Source organism: Pongo pygmaeus, chromosome 18 (assembly GCF_028885625.2).
Source record: "Pongo pygmaeus isolate AG05252 chromosome 18, NHGRI_mPonPyg2-v2.0_pri, whole genome shotgun sequence".
Taxonomy (NCBI): Eukaryota; Metazoa; Chordata; class Mammalia; order Primates; family Hominidae; genus Pongo; species Pongo pygmaeus.
This window is the reverse complement of record NC_072391.2, coordinates 16,372,519-16,389,420: the sequence shown is the minus strand read 5'-3', so window position 1 is coordinate 16,389,420 and position 16,902 is coordinate 16,372,519. Positions and strand designations below refer to the sequence as shown.

Below are 16,902 nucleotides of genomic sequence, written 5' to 3'. Positions count from 1 at the left end.
GATTTTACCATAGGTAAAAGCATGGAGCTGTGCATGGTAGGTGCTCAGTAAATTATTTTGCATTTGAATTTAAGCCTTGGTGTATTGGACCCATATACACAGTGTTTTTGGAAAAGTTGAAAGAGAGGTATTTGTACCTATCAGCCTGGTTTTCTAACTTGTCATTTTCTCTTGTCCCTCCCTCCTCCCATCCTAAACAGCTGTCACTATTGTTGCCATGAGTGTTGGTCTCCTGAGCTCCTTTGTGGAGTCTGATCTTAAAATGGGCTCAGGGTCAGGGTCTAAAGTCAGCTCAGTGAGGAGGAAGCGTGACTGCTGGGTGCTTCAGAAATGCTGGGCATTGCTGTGTGTGACCTTCTGTGATCACGTCCTTGGGGCTTCCGGTTATTATCCTCGTTTTCAGATGTGGAGACTGAGGTTCAGATACATTATGGGCCAGATCACTCCGTAAGAACTAAACGGAGCTCTTTCACATTCCAGAGTATAGATTGTTTGTGTGTGTGTGTGTGTGTGTGTGTGTGTGTAAGGAGACAGAGAGACAGGCTGAGTGATGACTTAAACTTGTCCTTTAGCTTGCCATCAGGTGTAATATAAGTTGTCATAAATTGCTTGTGCATAATACCTCTTAGAGGAGAAAATTTTCTCCTTTCCTCTTTTTTATTTTTTATATTTTTGTAAGTTAAAATGTCTAATGTTGGTCTCTCTCTCTCTTTTGGTTAGATCAAACCGGGCGCTGATCAACGTCTGGATCCCCTCAGTGTTTCTCCGGGGCAAAGCAGCAAATGCATTCCATGTGTACCAGGTGAGTGCCTGGTTTTCAGGTGGACATCACAGCCAGGTGGAAAGATGCCCATTTGTCATGCTGTGGTGCTTTTTGCCTCTTGGTGGCGGGGCGCTGTGATTAGGAGGCTATGGCCTTCCAGACACCCACACCTTAACTGCCCGGAGGCCTTGCCAAAAAAGTCTGTGGCTTTCAATTGGGCAGGGGGATACGGTGGGCCTCTTCATGCCAGTCAGGCTCTTAGTGTGGCTGCTGTGGAATCTCAGCTCAGACTGCATGAGCAGAAACAGAGATGTGCGTTGGCTTGTTTTGCATCTGAAAAGTCCAGTGGTAGGTCGGGCCTTGGGCATGGCTGGACCTGCCATCAGGAACCTGCTGCCATCTCCTGTGTCTGCTGCTTGGTGACCCTCTCAGGCCAGCTGTCCGTGGGTTGACAGGATGACCCCAGCAGCACCAGGTTCTCAGCCCATCTGGATGGGCGGGTCTCACTGGTCTGTCTTGGACCTTGAGCCTCTTCCTACACCTTGAGGTTGGGTGATGGACTGTGACTGGCCTGATTCGGCTCATGTGACCACCACTAGCCCCAGGGTGGGCGTTTACCTCACCTGACCACATGTCTGAGAGTGGGGAAAGGAGATTCCCCAAATGAGAGCCAGAAAATTCTTTCCAAAAGAAGGGGCAATGGATACTTGACAAGCAGAACCTGTAGACATCGCCTCTGCTTCCTTGGGGTAGTGATAGCCGCACCCAGGTGGGCATTGAGTGTCTGGGGCAGCGAGATGTGTGTCTGCTTAGGAGGTGATTTTACCCAATCAAGGGGACTCCAGTTCTCCATCTCCTCTCTGATTTTCTGAAGCTTCTTTTAGCCCTGCGCACATCTCATCTGCATGTCTGTCTTCCTTCTCCTCTTCTCTCTTACCACCGACTCTGATTTCCAGGCTTTTGTGCGCCCTTGTTCTGGGACTGCTTTGTTCTCAGTGCTGAGCCCCATCTGCTTCCTGCTTCTCCTGTCTGCTTGTGCTAAAATAATTGTCATTAGGTTTTGTTTTATTCCCCATGAGCTCTCTGCAAACCCTTGGATTTTGTTGCCATTTTTCCTAGTGAGAAATTGACTTATTGAAGAAATTTTCTTGGCTATTAAGATATTTTTCCCCAAAGAGTTGGGTGTTGAAGAAAGGACACTGAACTTGAAAGCGGAATCCCTGGTTTAAATCCTATGACCTTAGATGAATCTTAGTTTCTTCAGCTGTAAAATGGAGACAGTAATCTATCTTGTAAAACTGTTTTGAGATTAGAAATACCTGGCCTGCAGTAGACACTCTATTCATTTCTCACCTTCCCAAGTGACTGCTGTGCTTGGTCTCGGGTCTAAGCATAATATGCACATCTTACTGGAAATCTTAGGGACAGATGAGCTAGACTTTGGCATGAGAAGGTTGTTTTAGTTTGACATGTTCAGCTGGGCAACAGTCATAAGAGAATCTTGAGTGTTCATGTTGTTCCCAGCTCCGGTTTAAAGGGAGAATTAGATATTACGGATTTTCAAAAATCCTCTTCTCTTTCTTTCTCGTTTTATCCCCCCAAACCCAACTTTCTTATTTGACCCTTCAAGTTCTGCTTTGTGGTCATCAGAGAGTTGGAAGGTGCAGCCTGGAGGATGAAAAAAGTACAGCAGACAGCTTTATTTTAGAGCAAAATTAAAACATATTATCACTTGAGAGGTTTCCTTGACCTTTCAGTTTTGACTTTTCCCCCCGCTCACCGCATGAAGCAACTTGGCAGTTTTTAGCTCCTGAAAGTCAGCTATGAAATGAGATGGACCTTAGCAAATATGCCGTTGCCTGGGAGATTGTTTCCACAGTGGCCACCGTGGCAGTGAAGCCACTCTCTCCCCGTCCTTCACTGTGTGAAGCTCTCATGGGCGCAGCCCTGCCTCCAGCCAGCCCCAGGCCTGGCCGCTCCGCATCGCTGGGAGCAACTTCACTCCACGCCTTTGGCCTTCTGCAGCCTTCCCTGATGCTGGGGTGTGTGAAATGGTGTCTCTTGCATGCAATTATTTTTCTCTTTTTAGCAAATGATGCTTCTGATTGGTGCCTGCAGAGCAAAATCAGAGCATGTGTTTGGAAGCATTTTAGAAAGCCTTTATTGCCATGTTTTTACTTTATATAAATGATATTGCCTAGAAGGTGACTCATTTAAAATACTGGTACTGTTGAAGAGTACATATTTTAGAATTTGAAAAGTATGCTGGCCAAGCATGGTGGCTCATGCCTGTAATCCCAGCACTTTGGGAGGCTGAGGCGGGCGGATCACCTGAGATCAGTAGTTTGAGACCAGCCTGGCCAACATAGTGAAACCCCATCTCTACTAAAAATACAAAATTAGCTGGGCATGGTGGTGGGCGCCTGTAATCCCAGCTACTTGGGAGGCTGAGGCAGGAGAATCGTTTGAACCCAGGAAGCAGAGATTGCAGTGAGCCGAGATCGTGCCATTGCACTCCAGACTGGGTGACAAGAATGAGACTCTGCCTCAAAAAAAAAAAAAAGTATGCTATTTAATTCCACAAAAGATTTGAAATAATTTCTAGAGAAACATCTAAAAAAGAATGATAAAAGAGAGGTTAAAAAAATACATCAGGGTCAGTGAAAATGTAAACTAAGAGTTTAAAAGGAAAAAGCGGAAAGCATATATATGTGTCATGAGATTCTACATGGTTGCTCTCATTGATTTATGAATTTCCTGTGGACTTCCTGGCAGCCATTGTGAAAGGGAAATGTGATTATTTGGATAATTCTGTTGCTAATGATAAGAAAATATGTTAATAATTCTTTAAAAGAAGCTCTAAAAGAAATTTCCACACAGGATTTGAGATTAAACAATAAAAAAGGATAGAGTAGACAATCCCCATCTACATTCCCATGACAGCCACTGTCTGGTTTTGTAAGATTTCCCTTGAAGGAAACCAAGGGCATAACCCCAAAGTGAACATAAATTCGACTGGAGAGCCAAGACATGTAGCTTTCTCAGGAGAGCGGTGACCCCCCGGTACTAGAGCTGCGCTATCCGTACCAGAGCTCCTAGCTATGTGTGGCTCTTGAGATTTATATTAATGAAAATGAGATTTATATTAATTAAAATGGCTCATGCCTATAATCCCAGCACTTTGGGAGGCCGAGATGGGCGGATCACTGGAGGTCAGGAGTTCGAGACCAGCCTGGCCAACATGGTGAAACCCCATCTCTACTAAAAATACAAAAATTAGCTGGGCATGCTGGCGCATGCCTGTAATCCCAGCTACTTGGGAGGCTGAGACAGGACAATTGCTTGAACCTGGGAGGCGGAGGTTGCAGTGAGCTGAGATCAAGCCACTACACTGAAGCCTGGGCGACAGAGTGAGACTCTGTCTCAAAAATAAAGAAAGAAAACGAAACATTCGGCTCCTCAGTTGCACCACATTTCACATGCTGAGCAGCCACACATGGCTGGTGGCTCCTGTTCTGGACAGCACAGATCTGGAACATTTACCCCGCACACAGAGGTCTGCAGGGCGGCTGCCTTGGAACAAGCTCTCCCAGCGTGTGGGATGGCAAGATGGTGTCGTATGTGCCAAGTCAGGATTTAGAAGGACCACACTGGCCATGAAAGGCCACATCCTGCAGGGAGAAGGCCCCCCCCCCCCTTTCAGCTCTTCATGGCTTCTAGCTCCTTGGAAGAGAAAGTCTCTGTGTCACTCTCTTACCTCTCATGTCCCTCTGATCTTTCTTCTTAGGAAAAACAGCAAGGCTGGGGTCAATGCCTTTGGCAGGTGACAGGCTTGAAGTTCATTAGATTGTTTTGTTTTTTTTTGTATTCATTTTTACATTTGCCTCCTAGTTATGACACAGAATTCTATTTTTCCATTTACCATGGTGATGTACAGTCCCCCTTTAAAATATATTTTAGGTAAAAAGGAAATGAGTCAGCTTAAAGAAAGCTACTAAATAAACAATCGTGAAAACAGTCCAAAGTTAAGCATGATGCTCTATGAATGATTGATATTTGGGTAACACTATAAAGGAACAGATAGACTGTGATTAACAAAAACCAGTATAATAATTAGTAGCCACCTCTCACTGGTTTGTGTGTTGTGTAATAGCTCATTTAATCCTTGTAGCCATCCTGTGGGGTAAGAAACTCTTAACCATTTTATAGGTGAAGAATCAAAGGCACAGAGAAGCATCTCGTTTACTGACATGTTTTTCAGCCCCCAAAGCAGTCTCTGACAAGGTCCCGGTCTTTAGAGATTCTGTGTTACTGAAGGAGGGCTGAATGAAGCTCTTTAAAAATCCTAAAAGCAGCTGTGCGTGATGGCATTTGCCTGTAGTCCCAGCAACTCCAGAGGCTGAGATAGGAGAATTGCTTGAGCCCAGGAGTTTGAGCCTGCAGGGAGCTATGATTTCATCTGTGAATAGCCCCTGTATTTCAGCCTACGCAACACAGTGAGACCCTGTCTCTCCAAAAGAATGTAAAAATTAACCGGGCATGGTAGTGCATACCTATCCTCCCAGCTACTGGGGAGGCTGAGGCAGGAGGATTGCCTGAGCCCAGGAGTTTGAGATTGTACTGAGCTGTTATAATGCCACTGCCACTCTGGCCTGGGTGGCAGAGCAGGACCCTTCTCAAAAATAAAATAAAATTCTAGAAATAGCTGGGACAGTCACCCTCATTCCAAAAGGCAAGGCCCAGCTCAACGAAGATCTCACCTGCGTGGGCAGCCACCTGCACCCCTGAGATGGTAGGCTAAGGGCAGGCCTGCAGCCAAGCCAGGACTTTTCCATAGGACCTCTCTGGGTCCTCTGTGGTGCACACATTATCCAGCAAGCCCTCCGCATCCAAGAACTAGGCTTGGATGGTTTGTTTTGGAAAGTTGTCAGAGCAGGTGCTGGTTCACAATAACTTCTCTGGCCATCCAGTATCTCAGGACATCTTGTTTGAGCAATGTCAGGGTCCCAGAACCTGCCTCGGGGTGGCTGCTTGAAAATGTCCTCCGGCCAGGCGCAGTGGCTCATGCCTGTAATCCCAGCACTTTGGGAAGCCAAGGCGGGTGGATCACCTGAGGTCAGGAGTTCAACACCAGCCTGGTCAACATGGTGAAACCCCGTCTCTACTAAAAATACAAAAATTAGCTGGGCTTGGTGGCGCACGCTGTAATCCCAGCCACTCAAGAGGCTGAGGCAGGAGAATCACTTGAACCTTGGAGGCAGAGGTTGCACTGAGCCAAGATTGCGCCATTGCACTCCAGCCTGGGGGACAAGAGCAAAACTTCTCAAAGAAAATAAAATGTCCTCCTACATGCCAAAGAAATTAAGGTAATTCCCCTGCTGTGTGCAGTCACAGAACCCCCACTACTTGTATTGTGGAAAAATCTGGAATTATATTTGGCACAGAGGATTCTAGCAAGAAGTGCTGTGCATTGCCAAGGTTGAATGCAAATTACTGAAAAAGGTTTGTGTTCCTGTGTCCTGAGAGGGAGCTGAGGTGTGTTCTGCCACTGAAAATAAGAAATGGCGGCATTTGACTACTTTTCAGGACAAAGTAATATCTGGAGAGTTCCTGATTTTAAGTTTTCCATCCGTGAGTACTTCTTACACATTAGGCTATGCTGATGCATGGCTGCTGGCAGGCACTAGCCAGAGACAGGATGATTAAGGAAAACAAAATTAAACTCAACCCAGTACCTTGTTTTGCTGGGTTTTTCTCTTTCTCTGTTAACACACATTTTGGTTGATTTTTCTGGCACTTCCATATGACAGAGTTAAATTTGTTGTTAATTAATTTCTAGTTTATACCTTTGCATATGTTTGATCTCATTCCCCAAATTCCCTGACTTCCAAACAGGTCTGAGATTCACTGTCTTTTTTTTTTTTTTTTTTTGAGACGGTGTCTCGCTCTGTTGACCAGGCCTGAGTGCAGTGGCGCAATCTCAGTTCACTGCAAGCTCCACCTCCCAGGTTCATGCCATTCTCCTCCCTCAGCCTCCTGAGTAGCTGGGACTACAGGTGCCTGCCACCACGCCTGGCTAATTTTTTTGTATTTTTAGTAGAGACGGTGTTACACCGTGTTAGCCAGGATGGTCTCCATGAGATTCACTGCCTTAATATCCCACTGAAGTGTCTCTAAAGGTATGTTAGGCCTTAGAAAAGCTCACCTATTTGTTTTCTTCAACTATTACAGCCACCAGATTGCTATGAAGTAACACATCAGTGTACTTACCTGAGATCTTAGGTCTTTCCCTTTGAAAAATACCTTCAGCGTAAGTACATTTGGAATCAGTCTTCCATGTGGGATAAATTTCAGCCTTTGCATCTAGCCACTACAAACGCTGGCTGTTGTACAATATTTCTTTCTTTTTTTTTTATTATTATACTTTAGGTTTTAGGGTACATGTGTGCAATGTGCAGGTTAGTTACATATGTATACATGTGCCATGCTGGTGCGCTGCACCCACTAACTCGTCATCTAGCATTAGGTATATCTCCCAATGCTATCCCTCCCCCCTACCCCCACCCCACAACAGTCCCCAGAGTGTGATATTCCCCTTCCTGTGTCCATGTGTTCTCATTGTTCAATTCCCACCTATGAGTGAGAATATGCGGTGTTTGGTTTTTTGTTCTTGTGACAGTTTACTGAGAATGATGATTTCCAGTTTCATCCATGTCCCTACAAAGGACATGAACTCATCATTTTTTATGGCTGCATAGTATTCCATGGTGTATATGTGCCACATTTTCTTAATCCAGTCTATCATTGTTGGACATTTGGGTTGGTTCCAAGTCTTTGCTATTGTGAATAATGCCACAATAAACATACGTGTGCATGTGTCTTTATAGCAGCATGATTTATAGTCCTTTGGGTATATACCCAGTAATGGGATGGCTGGGTCGAATGGAATTTCTAGTTCTAGATCCCTGAGGAATCGCCACACTGACTTCCACAAGGGTTGAACTAGTTTACAGTCCCACCAACAGTGTAAAAGTGTTCCTATTTCTCCACATCCTCTCCAGCACCTGTTGTTTCCTGACTTTTTAATGATTGCCATTCTAACTGGTGTGAGATGGTATCTCATAGTGGTTTTGATTTGCATTTCTCTGATGGCCAGTGATGGTGAGCATTTTTTCATGTGTTTTTTGGCTGCATAAATGTCTTCTTTTGAGAAGTCTCTGTTCATGTCCTTCGCCCACTTTTTGATGGGGTGGTTTGTTTTTTTCTTGTAAATTTGTTTGAGTTCATTGTAGATTCTGGATATTAGCCCTTTGTCAGATGAGTAGGTTGCAAACATTTTCTCCCATTTTGTAGGTTGCCTGTTCACTCTGATGGTAGTTTCTTTTGCTGTGCAGAAGCTCTTTAGCTTAATTGGATCCCCTTTGTCAATTTTGGCTTTTGTTGCCATTGCTTTTGGTGTTTTAGACATGAAGTCCTTGCCCATGCCTATGTCCTGAATGGTAATGCCTAGGTTTTCTTCTAGGGTTTTTATGGTTTTAGGTCTAATGTTTAAGTCTTTAATCCATCTTGAATCGATTTTTGTATAAGGTATAAGGAAGGGATCCAGTTTCAACTTTCTACCTATGGCTAGCCAGTTTTCCCAGCACCATTTATTAAATAGGGAATCCTTTCTCCCATTGCTTGTTTTTGTCAGGTTTGTCAAAGATCAGATAGTTGTAGATATGCGGCGTTATTTCTGACAGCTCTGTTCTGTTCCATTGATCTATGTCTCTGTTTTGGTACCAGTATCATGTTGTTTTGGTTACTCTAGCCTTGTAGCATAGTTTGAAGTCAGGTAGTGTGATGCCTCCAGCTTTGTTCTTTTGGCTTAGGATTGACTTGGCGATGCGGGCTCTTTTTTGGTTCCATATGAACTTTAAAGTAGTTTTTTCCAATTCTGTGAAGAAAGTCATTGGTAGCTTGATGGGGATGGCATTGAATCTGTAAATTACCTTGGGCAGTATGGCCATTTTCACGATATTGATTCTTCCTATCCATGAGCATGGAATGTTCTTCCATTTGTTTGTATCCTCTTTTATTTCCTTGAGCAATGGTTTGTAGTTCTCCATGAAGAGGTCCTTCACATCCCTTGTAAGTTGGATTCCTAGGTATTTTATTCTCTTTGAAGCAATTGTGAATGGGAGTTCACTCATGATTTGGCTCTCTGTTTGTCTGTTATTGGTGTATAAGAATGCTTGTGATTTTTGTACATTGATTTTGTATCCTGAGACTTTGCTGAATTTGCTTATCAGCTTAAGGAGATTTTGGGCTGAGATGATGGGGTTTTCTAGATATACAATCATGTCATCTGCAAACAGGGACAATTTGACTTCCTCTTTTCCTAATTGAATACCCATTATTTCCTTCTCCTGCCTAATTGCCCTGGCCAGAACTTCCAAGACTATGTTGAATAGGAGTGGTGAGAGAGGGCATCCCTGTCTTGTGCCAGTTTTCAAAGGGTATGCTTTCAGTTTTTGCCCATTCAGTATGATATTGGCTGTGGGTTTGTCATAGATAGCTCTTATTATTTTGAGATACGTCCCAGCAATACCTAATTTATTGAGAGTTTTTAGTATGAAGGGTTGTTGAATTTTGTCAAAGGCCTTTTCTGCATCTATTCAGATAATCATGTGGTTTTTGTCTTTGGTTCTGTTTATATGCTGGATTACATTTATTGATTTGCGTATATTGAACCAGCCTTGCATCCCAGGGATGAAGCCCACTTGATCATGGTGGATAAGCTTTTTGATGTGCTGCTGGATTCGGTTTGCCTGTTGTACAATATTTCATTTGTGCAGCAGAACTGATTAGATCTCCTTTGTAAAGAGGGTTGCTTTGTTTCAGTAACACATTTTTTGTTGTTGTTGTTTTGTTTCGTTTTTTTTTTTTTGAGAGGGAGTCTCGCTCTGTTGCCCAGGTTGGAGTGCAGTAGTGCGATCTCAGTTCACTGCAAGCTCCTCCTCCCGGGTTCAAGCGATTCTCCTGCCTCAGCCTCCTGAGTAGCTGGGAGTACAGGTGCCCACCCCCATGCCTGGCTAATTTTTTGTAGTTTTAGTAGAGACGGGGTTTCGCTGTGTTAGCCAGGGTGGTCTCGATCTTCTGACCTTATGATCTGCCCACCTTGGCCTCCCAAAGTGCTGGGATTATAGGCGTGAGCCACTGCGCCCGGCCACGTTTTTTTCTTCTAGAATAAGTTCTGTTTCCTAGAGGCCACAGGGTGTTGTCTTGGCCTGAGGAATGATGGTATCCCAGGAAAACTTGTTCAGTATCTGAACTCTTCCCATCCCCTATCCTGCAGAACAAAATCACGTAGCCTGAGCGGTTGTTATTGTTACTTTGTTGGAGACAGCGTCTTGCTTTGTCGCCCAGGCTGGAGTGCAGTGGCACAATCATGGCTCATTTCAGCCTTGAACTTCCAGGCTCAAGCAATCCTCCTTCCTGCCTCAGCCTCCTAAGTACCTGGAACTGTAGGCATATACCACAATGCCCATATTTTTGAAGAGACAGGGTCCCACTGTGCTGCCTAGGCTGGTCTGTAACTCCCAGCCTCAAGTGATCTTCCCACTTGGGCCTCCCAAAGTGCTGGGATTACAGGTGCAAGCCACTATGCCTGGCCTCTGAGGACTTTTAAAGGTTTAATCCAGCTAAGCATATTTATATATGTAATGCAGGGAAAGTGTATTATTTTTCTATTAATAATAGATCACAGTGTCTTGGCAGGCTGCATGAGCTTCAGGTGGTTTGGAGGATGGTGACGTTTTTGGACTTCAGTCTTTGCATTTCTCAGCTCTTCCTTTTCATCCTCTCTTAAGATAGCTTACCCCTTGGGCCCTCAAGTTCTCTTTTACCCACAGCTCTGTCTTTATGCTTGCTTCCTGTGTAGCTATGCAGAGAGGGAAGAATTCATTAAGTAGAGAAAGATGAAATGGTCGGACCGAGTACAGAAATGGGAACTGCAGCTGCAGTGATGTGGGCTCTGAGAAGCCTCTGCCTTAGCAGATACCATTCCAAATTTAGGGGAGAGAAGGACCCATTCTAAGGCTGAAGCATTTCTCTCTTGCTCATAGCTGGTCCTTCCTGTCACACCTGTTGTATACCAGGTAGACAGGAGAGCCAGCCGTGGACTGAGGCAGCCGTTTGCTGTTTGATTTGTGAGTTTCATCCCAGCCAGTGTGGGCTCCCGTGCTGCAGGCCAAGCCGGACCAGGGGAGCGCTTGCCCTTGTTCTTGCTGTCTCTCTCCTTGAGAACTTTCCACCCCGGCTTTCTGAGGATCATAGCACATGAACCCCCAGCTGTTCCTGGAATGCTTAGGGCTCCCAGGAAAGCCTGATGTAGGTGAAAACAGAAAGCAAAAGGGAAAATGCTCTCCCCTTCCTATTGGACATATGTGTCACTGCTGTCCTCTCTCTGCTTTATCTTTCCAAATAGGAAGAATTTTTAAAATTTCCCTTCCAGTATAAAGCCTTTATTCATCCCAAAGCTGTTGATCCAAGGGTCTGCTATATGCCCAGCATGTGCCAAACCTGCAGAACCGGTGGGAGCCAAACTTGACATTGAGCTGACCTTCACCAGCCTCATTAGTTTAGCAAGAAGGCAGGTTGTGTGGGGTAAAGGTAGCCTTGCTCTGCAGAGAAAGGAACAAGGAGGAGGGACGGGACACCACTCACCTTGCAGCATGGATGTGACCGTGTGTCATGACATATGAAATGCTTGGCCCATAGCTACTCTGTTAATATTACCTTTGTGATCTAATAACCACTTGAGTTGTGATAAGCAATTAAACCTGGAAGGAAATGTAAAAAGATTTTCCCCTTGTTGAATCGAATGTCTCTGGGCATGTCCCCGTGTTCAAAAAAAATGTATGGAGCATCTACTTCTCCAAGGGCTTTACAAGGTTGCAAAGAGCAAGACAGCATTTTCCCAAGGTATCTGGCACCTGGTGGGGAGACAGGATCTCCATGAAAGCAACCGAAGTTCAAGGGTGGCTACATGAGGCTTTGCGGAGGGGTGGCAGAGCCGGTCATTGGGTAGGCCGCCCCAGCCTCTGCTGCAGGCTGTTTAATGCACATTGCTGCTTAATTCTTTCAGCAACCTGTGGGGTAGGCACTGTTTTCATGATCCCCATCTTATAGGTGAAGCAGCTGTGACTCTGGGTTGAATAACTCCTTCTGGGTCACGCACAAGATCCTGCCTTGTGCCTCTGTCTGCTCCATGTTGCTCCTCACCCAGCCACCAAGGTGTGTGCTTCACGAATTTGTCTCAATGAGATGAACCTGTTTCCATGTTTCCTGCAAGGAATTCTGCCACTCTCTCATTGATCTGTCACTCATTGTCACAGCTGCCATGGGCAGCTGATATTGGTGACAAGGTAATATTTTCATGCGGGAGAGAGTGCTGCAAAGACAAGAGTGTGGAATTGATGGGTCCCTGGGAATGTGAGAAGTCTGTTAAGGTGGAGACCTTTTCAGCCTCATATGCATAAAGTCTTTGCCTATTAGGCTTTGAAGAAAACTTAGAGCTCACGTGTGTGTGCATATGTGTGCATGTGTTTTTGTGTGTGTTTTGAAAGATACATTGAAGATTATATTTTTTTACTTGGAAAGCTAAAGAGATGGGCTTTGTAAATAGTCTATAGGTAGACGTGGACACACCCTCTTGGCAGGGGAACTGTCCGAGTTTTTATATTTACTTTTTATATGAGAAAATCAAAAGAAGTATTTTGCACTAGATCATACTCTCAGTAGCAAACAAAGTGGAGGAATTGGTGACACTTTCTGGCCACTCATGTTTCTACTGTGTCTCAGGGCTGCCTGGCTCTCTCTCCCTTTCCCGAGTCCTTCTGCGCCCAGAAGTGACCCATCTGGAGAGCTGCCCAACGGGCTGGGGAGGTTAGAGCATGCTGTCACGTTTGCTCATCATGGAGATTGGCAGCTTTTGTTTTGTTGTGTTTCTGTTCTGTGGCCACAATTGTCGCTGAGTATTTGGTTTTGGTTGGGAAGGGAGTGTTGGGCCTGGGCAAGGTTCATCTTATTAGTTATGTCCTAATGGAGAAGGGGAATGTGACATAATCATTACAAGTGTGGGGAATGTCTCAAAACGGGAGATAAAAACAGTGAAGGGCATAGCCAGGTCGCTCTTGCTGATGTAGTAGGATCTCCTAACTGCAGGCAGAATACCTTAGCAGTAGTAACTGTCCTTCTTGAAAATGAAAGTGCTGGGGAAGAGACAGGTGGCAGAGGGTGGGGTACAGGGTGGATATGGGAGCGGATAACAGGGTCCTGACTTACTGAATGGCAACCAGGGTGCAGTGATCTCTCGGAGGAGGCCTGAGGGTGCAGAGAAGGGAGCCAGGTGAGGCGGAGACAGCAGGAAGGATACCGAGGAGAAGGAAGCTGAGGTGTGAACACAGAGGAGTGGCTCTGTGAGAAGTGACAGGGCCCTCGAGACAATGGCACCTCGGAAGCAACGAAGTGACGTGAGTGTTCAGTGGTGCGCTGCTGTGCAGAGGAGACAGCTTGTTCATCCTCTCTCCCGTTGAGTCATCTGGGAGGTGGGCAGCATGTTGAGCATATGCAGGCGCTGGACGGTCCTCACGCCAGGCGCCGTGCCCCTCACTTCCTGCATCAGCCTGTGGCTTTCAGAGCTGCCTTGCTGAGAGTGGCCTTACTCACTTACCGCTCCTCAACGGTGGTGTCCGTTGTTCTAAATGAGGCGGGATGTAAATTACCATACAGTCATCCCTTGCTGTCTGCTTGGGATTGGTTCCAGGACCCTCCATGGACACCCAAATCTGAGGGTGCTCAAGTCCCTCATATAAAATGGCATAGTATTTGCATATAACCTAAGTGCATCCTCCTGTAGATGCTAAGTCATCTCTAGATTACTTACAATACCTAGTACAATGCAAATACCATGTAAATAGTTGTTACATGGTATTGCTTAGGGAATAATGACAAGATCAAAAGTCTGTACATGTTCAGTAGAGATGCACTTTTTTGAGTATTTGTAATCTGTGGTCGGTTGAATCCTTGAATGCAGAACCCACTGATAGGGAGGGCTGACTGTATTAAAAAGTAAGAGGGGTGTTTGAGCCACGTGTGGTGGCTTGTGCCTGTAAACACAGCTACTCAGCAGACTGAGGTAAGAGAATTGCTTGAGCCCAGGAGATCGAGACTGCAGTGAGCTATGATCACACCGCTGCACTCCAGCTTGGGTGACAGCAAGACCTCGACTCTAAAAGTACAAGTAAAAAAGTAAGACTGGTGTTTGGAAATCATCCTCTTTTCACCAAGGCATATTAACTGTGGCTCAACTGGGACCTTGTCAGTGTGGTCTCCATATCCCATCTTCACCTCCACCGTTACAGAAACAAAAACCTGAAGAAGAGGAACTTGTTAAGATACTGTTCTGTGATTCCCCCGGTCACTTTCCTTTTCCAAGTTCCCTGGTTGTAGCCAGCTGGTCTTTTCTGCTCCCTCACCTGAAGGGAGATTTCTGGTAAAAGTAGAAGTCCTGCAAAGACATTTTCCTGCCTGGCCATTGTTTTTCAAAAGCTTGGTTTTGAAAACCAAATGCTTGGTTTCAAAAACAAAACCATTGGGATGTTTTTGTTTGTTTATTTGTTGGTGTGTGGGTATGTATGTATTTAGAGACATTCTCTCTGTGCCTCCCAGGCTGGAGTGGAGTGGCACACTCTTGGCTCATTGCAACCTCTGCCTCCGGGGTTCAAGCGATTCTCCCACCTGAGCCTCCTGAGTAGCTGGGATTACATGTGCCCACCAGCATGCCCCGCTAATTTTTGTATTTTTAGTAGAGATGGGGTTTCACCATGTTGGCCAGGCTGGTCTCGAACTCCTGACCTCAAATGATCCATCTGCCTCAGCCTCCCAAGGTGCTGGAATTACAGGTGTGAGCCATTGCACCCAGCCTGTTATCTTTTTAAAGAGACTCCTTTGAGGAGACAGCTAGGGGCTAAGGGCTCCATGGCAGGCCCCAGAACAAGAGGGACCTCCCAGGGAGGCAAGGCTCCAAGTCTGGACAAAAATTCCAGCTTGCTTGTGTGCCCTGGGAGCAGAAAACCAGGGCCCACAAGCTGGCAGTGAGTGGGCCACTGTCTGCAGGTTGGAGGTCCTTTCTGCAAGGTATAAGCACTGCACAAGCACCACACTGTCCTGAAGGCCGGGGAGGGGGCAGGACCCCAATAATGGCTGAGACGGCCTTGCTGCCCACTCGGCAGGACTGCCTCGGAGTCTCGATCAAGATGCACTCGGCAGCTCCTTCTGGTACCATTGAGTTTCATACTCACACACAGCATCTCAAATGTGTTTGGATGAGGCCTTGTAATTACACAGCAAGGACAGGTTGTCCATTTTTCCTCACCTCCTGCCTGAACAGAGTATAAATTTAAAAAACTTTGTAAGATGAATTAATCTACCCATGAAGGTCTCCTCACAGGCAGGTTGGTATTGATGTCTCGGGGTCCTGCAGTATGCCAGGCCCAGCGTCTGCCTCCTTCAGACCTTCCATCCCACCTGATGATCGGGGCTGGTCTAGGATGTTACCTCCCACATCCAGGGGAGGAAGTGAGGCCTGGTGAGCGGACTTGGTCAGGCTGACAGGTAGATGGACTCTCCTCCCCAGTGGGTCTCTGTGGGGAACAGATGGCACCTGCCCTGAAGTGCCACACCACACACTCCCTGTGCTCCGCAACCCAGGCTGGGAATGCCCACTCTCTCCTACACCCAAAATAGTTAGATTTATTTTTAGGGGCGTTGGAAAGGGATGCCTCTTAAACCCCATCTGCCCTGGGGAGATCATCTTGTCGGGAAGAAATGACAGGACATCTTCCCTGTATAGCTGGTCCTGGGAGCGTTGGTGGAGCGGGGGCCGCCTTCTGAATGTGACCAGGGCCGTACTGTCGGACACGTGCATCTGCTTCAGTTAAACACGCTCTGAGGATGGCCGCCTGGCTTGTCCTCTGGTTTGAAAAAGACAACTACAGCCCCTTTGCATCAGCTTGTGGGAGGTAAGGAACCCAGAACTGGGCAGGCTGTGCTCTGTTCAGTTTCTGACCCCAGAGACTGCTCATGAGCCCTCCTCCTTAAACGCTGAGTTCCTCTCAGCTTTTCTTAAACTGCCCCTCAAGTGCACTTAGCACAGACGCAAGCAAAGCCCAGGGGCTTGGCTGGGGGCACCGCCCAGTCACTCGTTGCTCATTGCAGAGTCACAGTTAGACGGGAGGAAGAAGTTCTGGTGATCTGCTGGGCAGCAGGGTGACTATGGTTAACAATGACGTATATTTCAAAATAGCTAGAAGAGAGGATTCTGAATGTTTCCACCACAAAGAAATGAGAAGTATTTGAGGTGATGGATCTGCTCATTACCCTGATTTGATTACAAAACGGATACATGTAGCAAAACACCACATCATGCCCCTGAGTTCGTTTATTTTGTGTGGCTGTGAAGGAACACCTGATGCTGGGTAATTGATAAAGAGAAGAGGTTTCTTTGGCTCCCAGTTCTGCAGGCTGTACAAGAAGCATGGTGCCAGCATCTGCTCAGCTTCTGGGGAGGCCTTGGAGGCTTTTAGTCATGGTGGAAGGTGCAGGGGGAGCAGGCAAGTCACATGGAAAGAGAAAGAGCAAGAGAGAGGAGGAGGTGTTACTCTATCCCAACCACCAGCCCTCACATGAACTAACAGAACAAGAACTCACTCATTCTCATGGGCAGGGCACCAAGCCATTCGTGAGGCATCTGCTCCATACCCCAGACACCTCCCACTAGGCCCACCTCCAGCTTCAGGGGCGACATTGCAACATGATTTGGAGGGGACAAACATATCAACCCCATAACTGTGTATAATTATTATGTGCCGATTAAAAGTAAAACAAAACTGAACATTTATGGAGCCCCTGCTGCGTGCCAGGCACTGCGCTTAGTGAGATACGCTTGAGTAAGGGGAAGGGCCTCCCAGGCGCAGCCAGGATGCCAGCCACCTCAGGCACAGTACTTCTTGGGAGCCTGCCATTCCGTGAGACAGTCAGGGGTGGTTTGCATTCTACTCCATAATCCATCCGTATCTTACTGTTTATGAAACTTG

The 16,902-nt window shown here is 46.2% G+C and overlaps 1 protein-coding gene across 8 annotated transcripts in view; it reads left to right on the top strand.

The window, feature by feature from the left end:
- SNX29 (sorting nexin 29) overlaps nucleotides 1–16,902 on the top strand; it is a 584,951-nt gene that overhangs the window by 413,459 nt on the left and 154,590 nt on the right. For all 8 annotated transcript variants that reach the window (XM_054453330.2, XM_063654331.1, XM_063654334.1 and 5 more), the window contains one exon: nucleotides 721–802. In XM_054453330.2, the coding sequence (XP_054309305.2) occupies nucleotides 721–802 (82 nt within the window). The remainder of the gene's footprint in view (nucleotides 1–720; nucleotides 803–16,902) is intronic.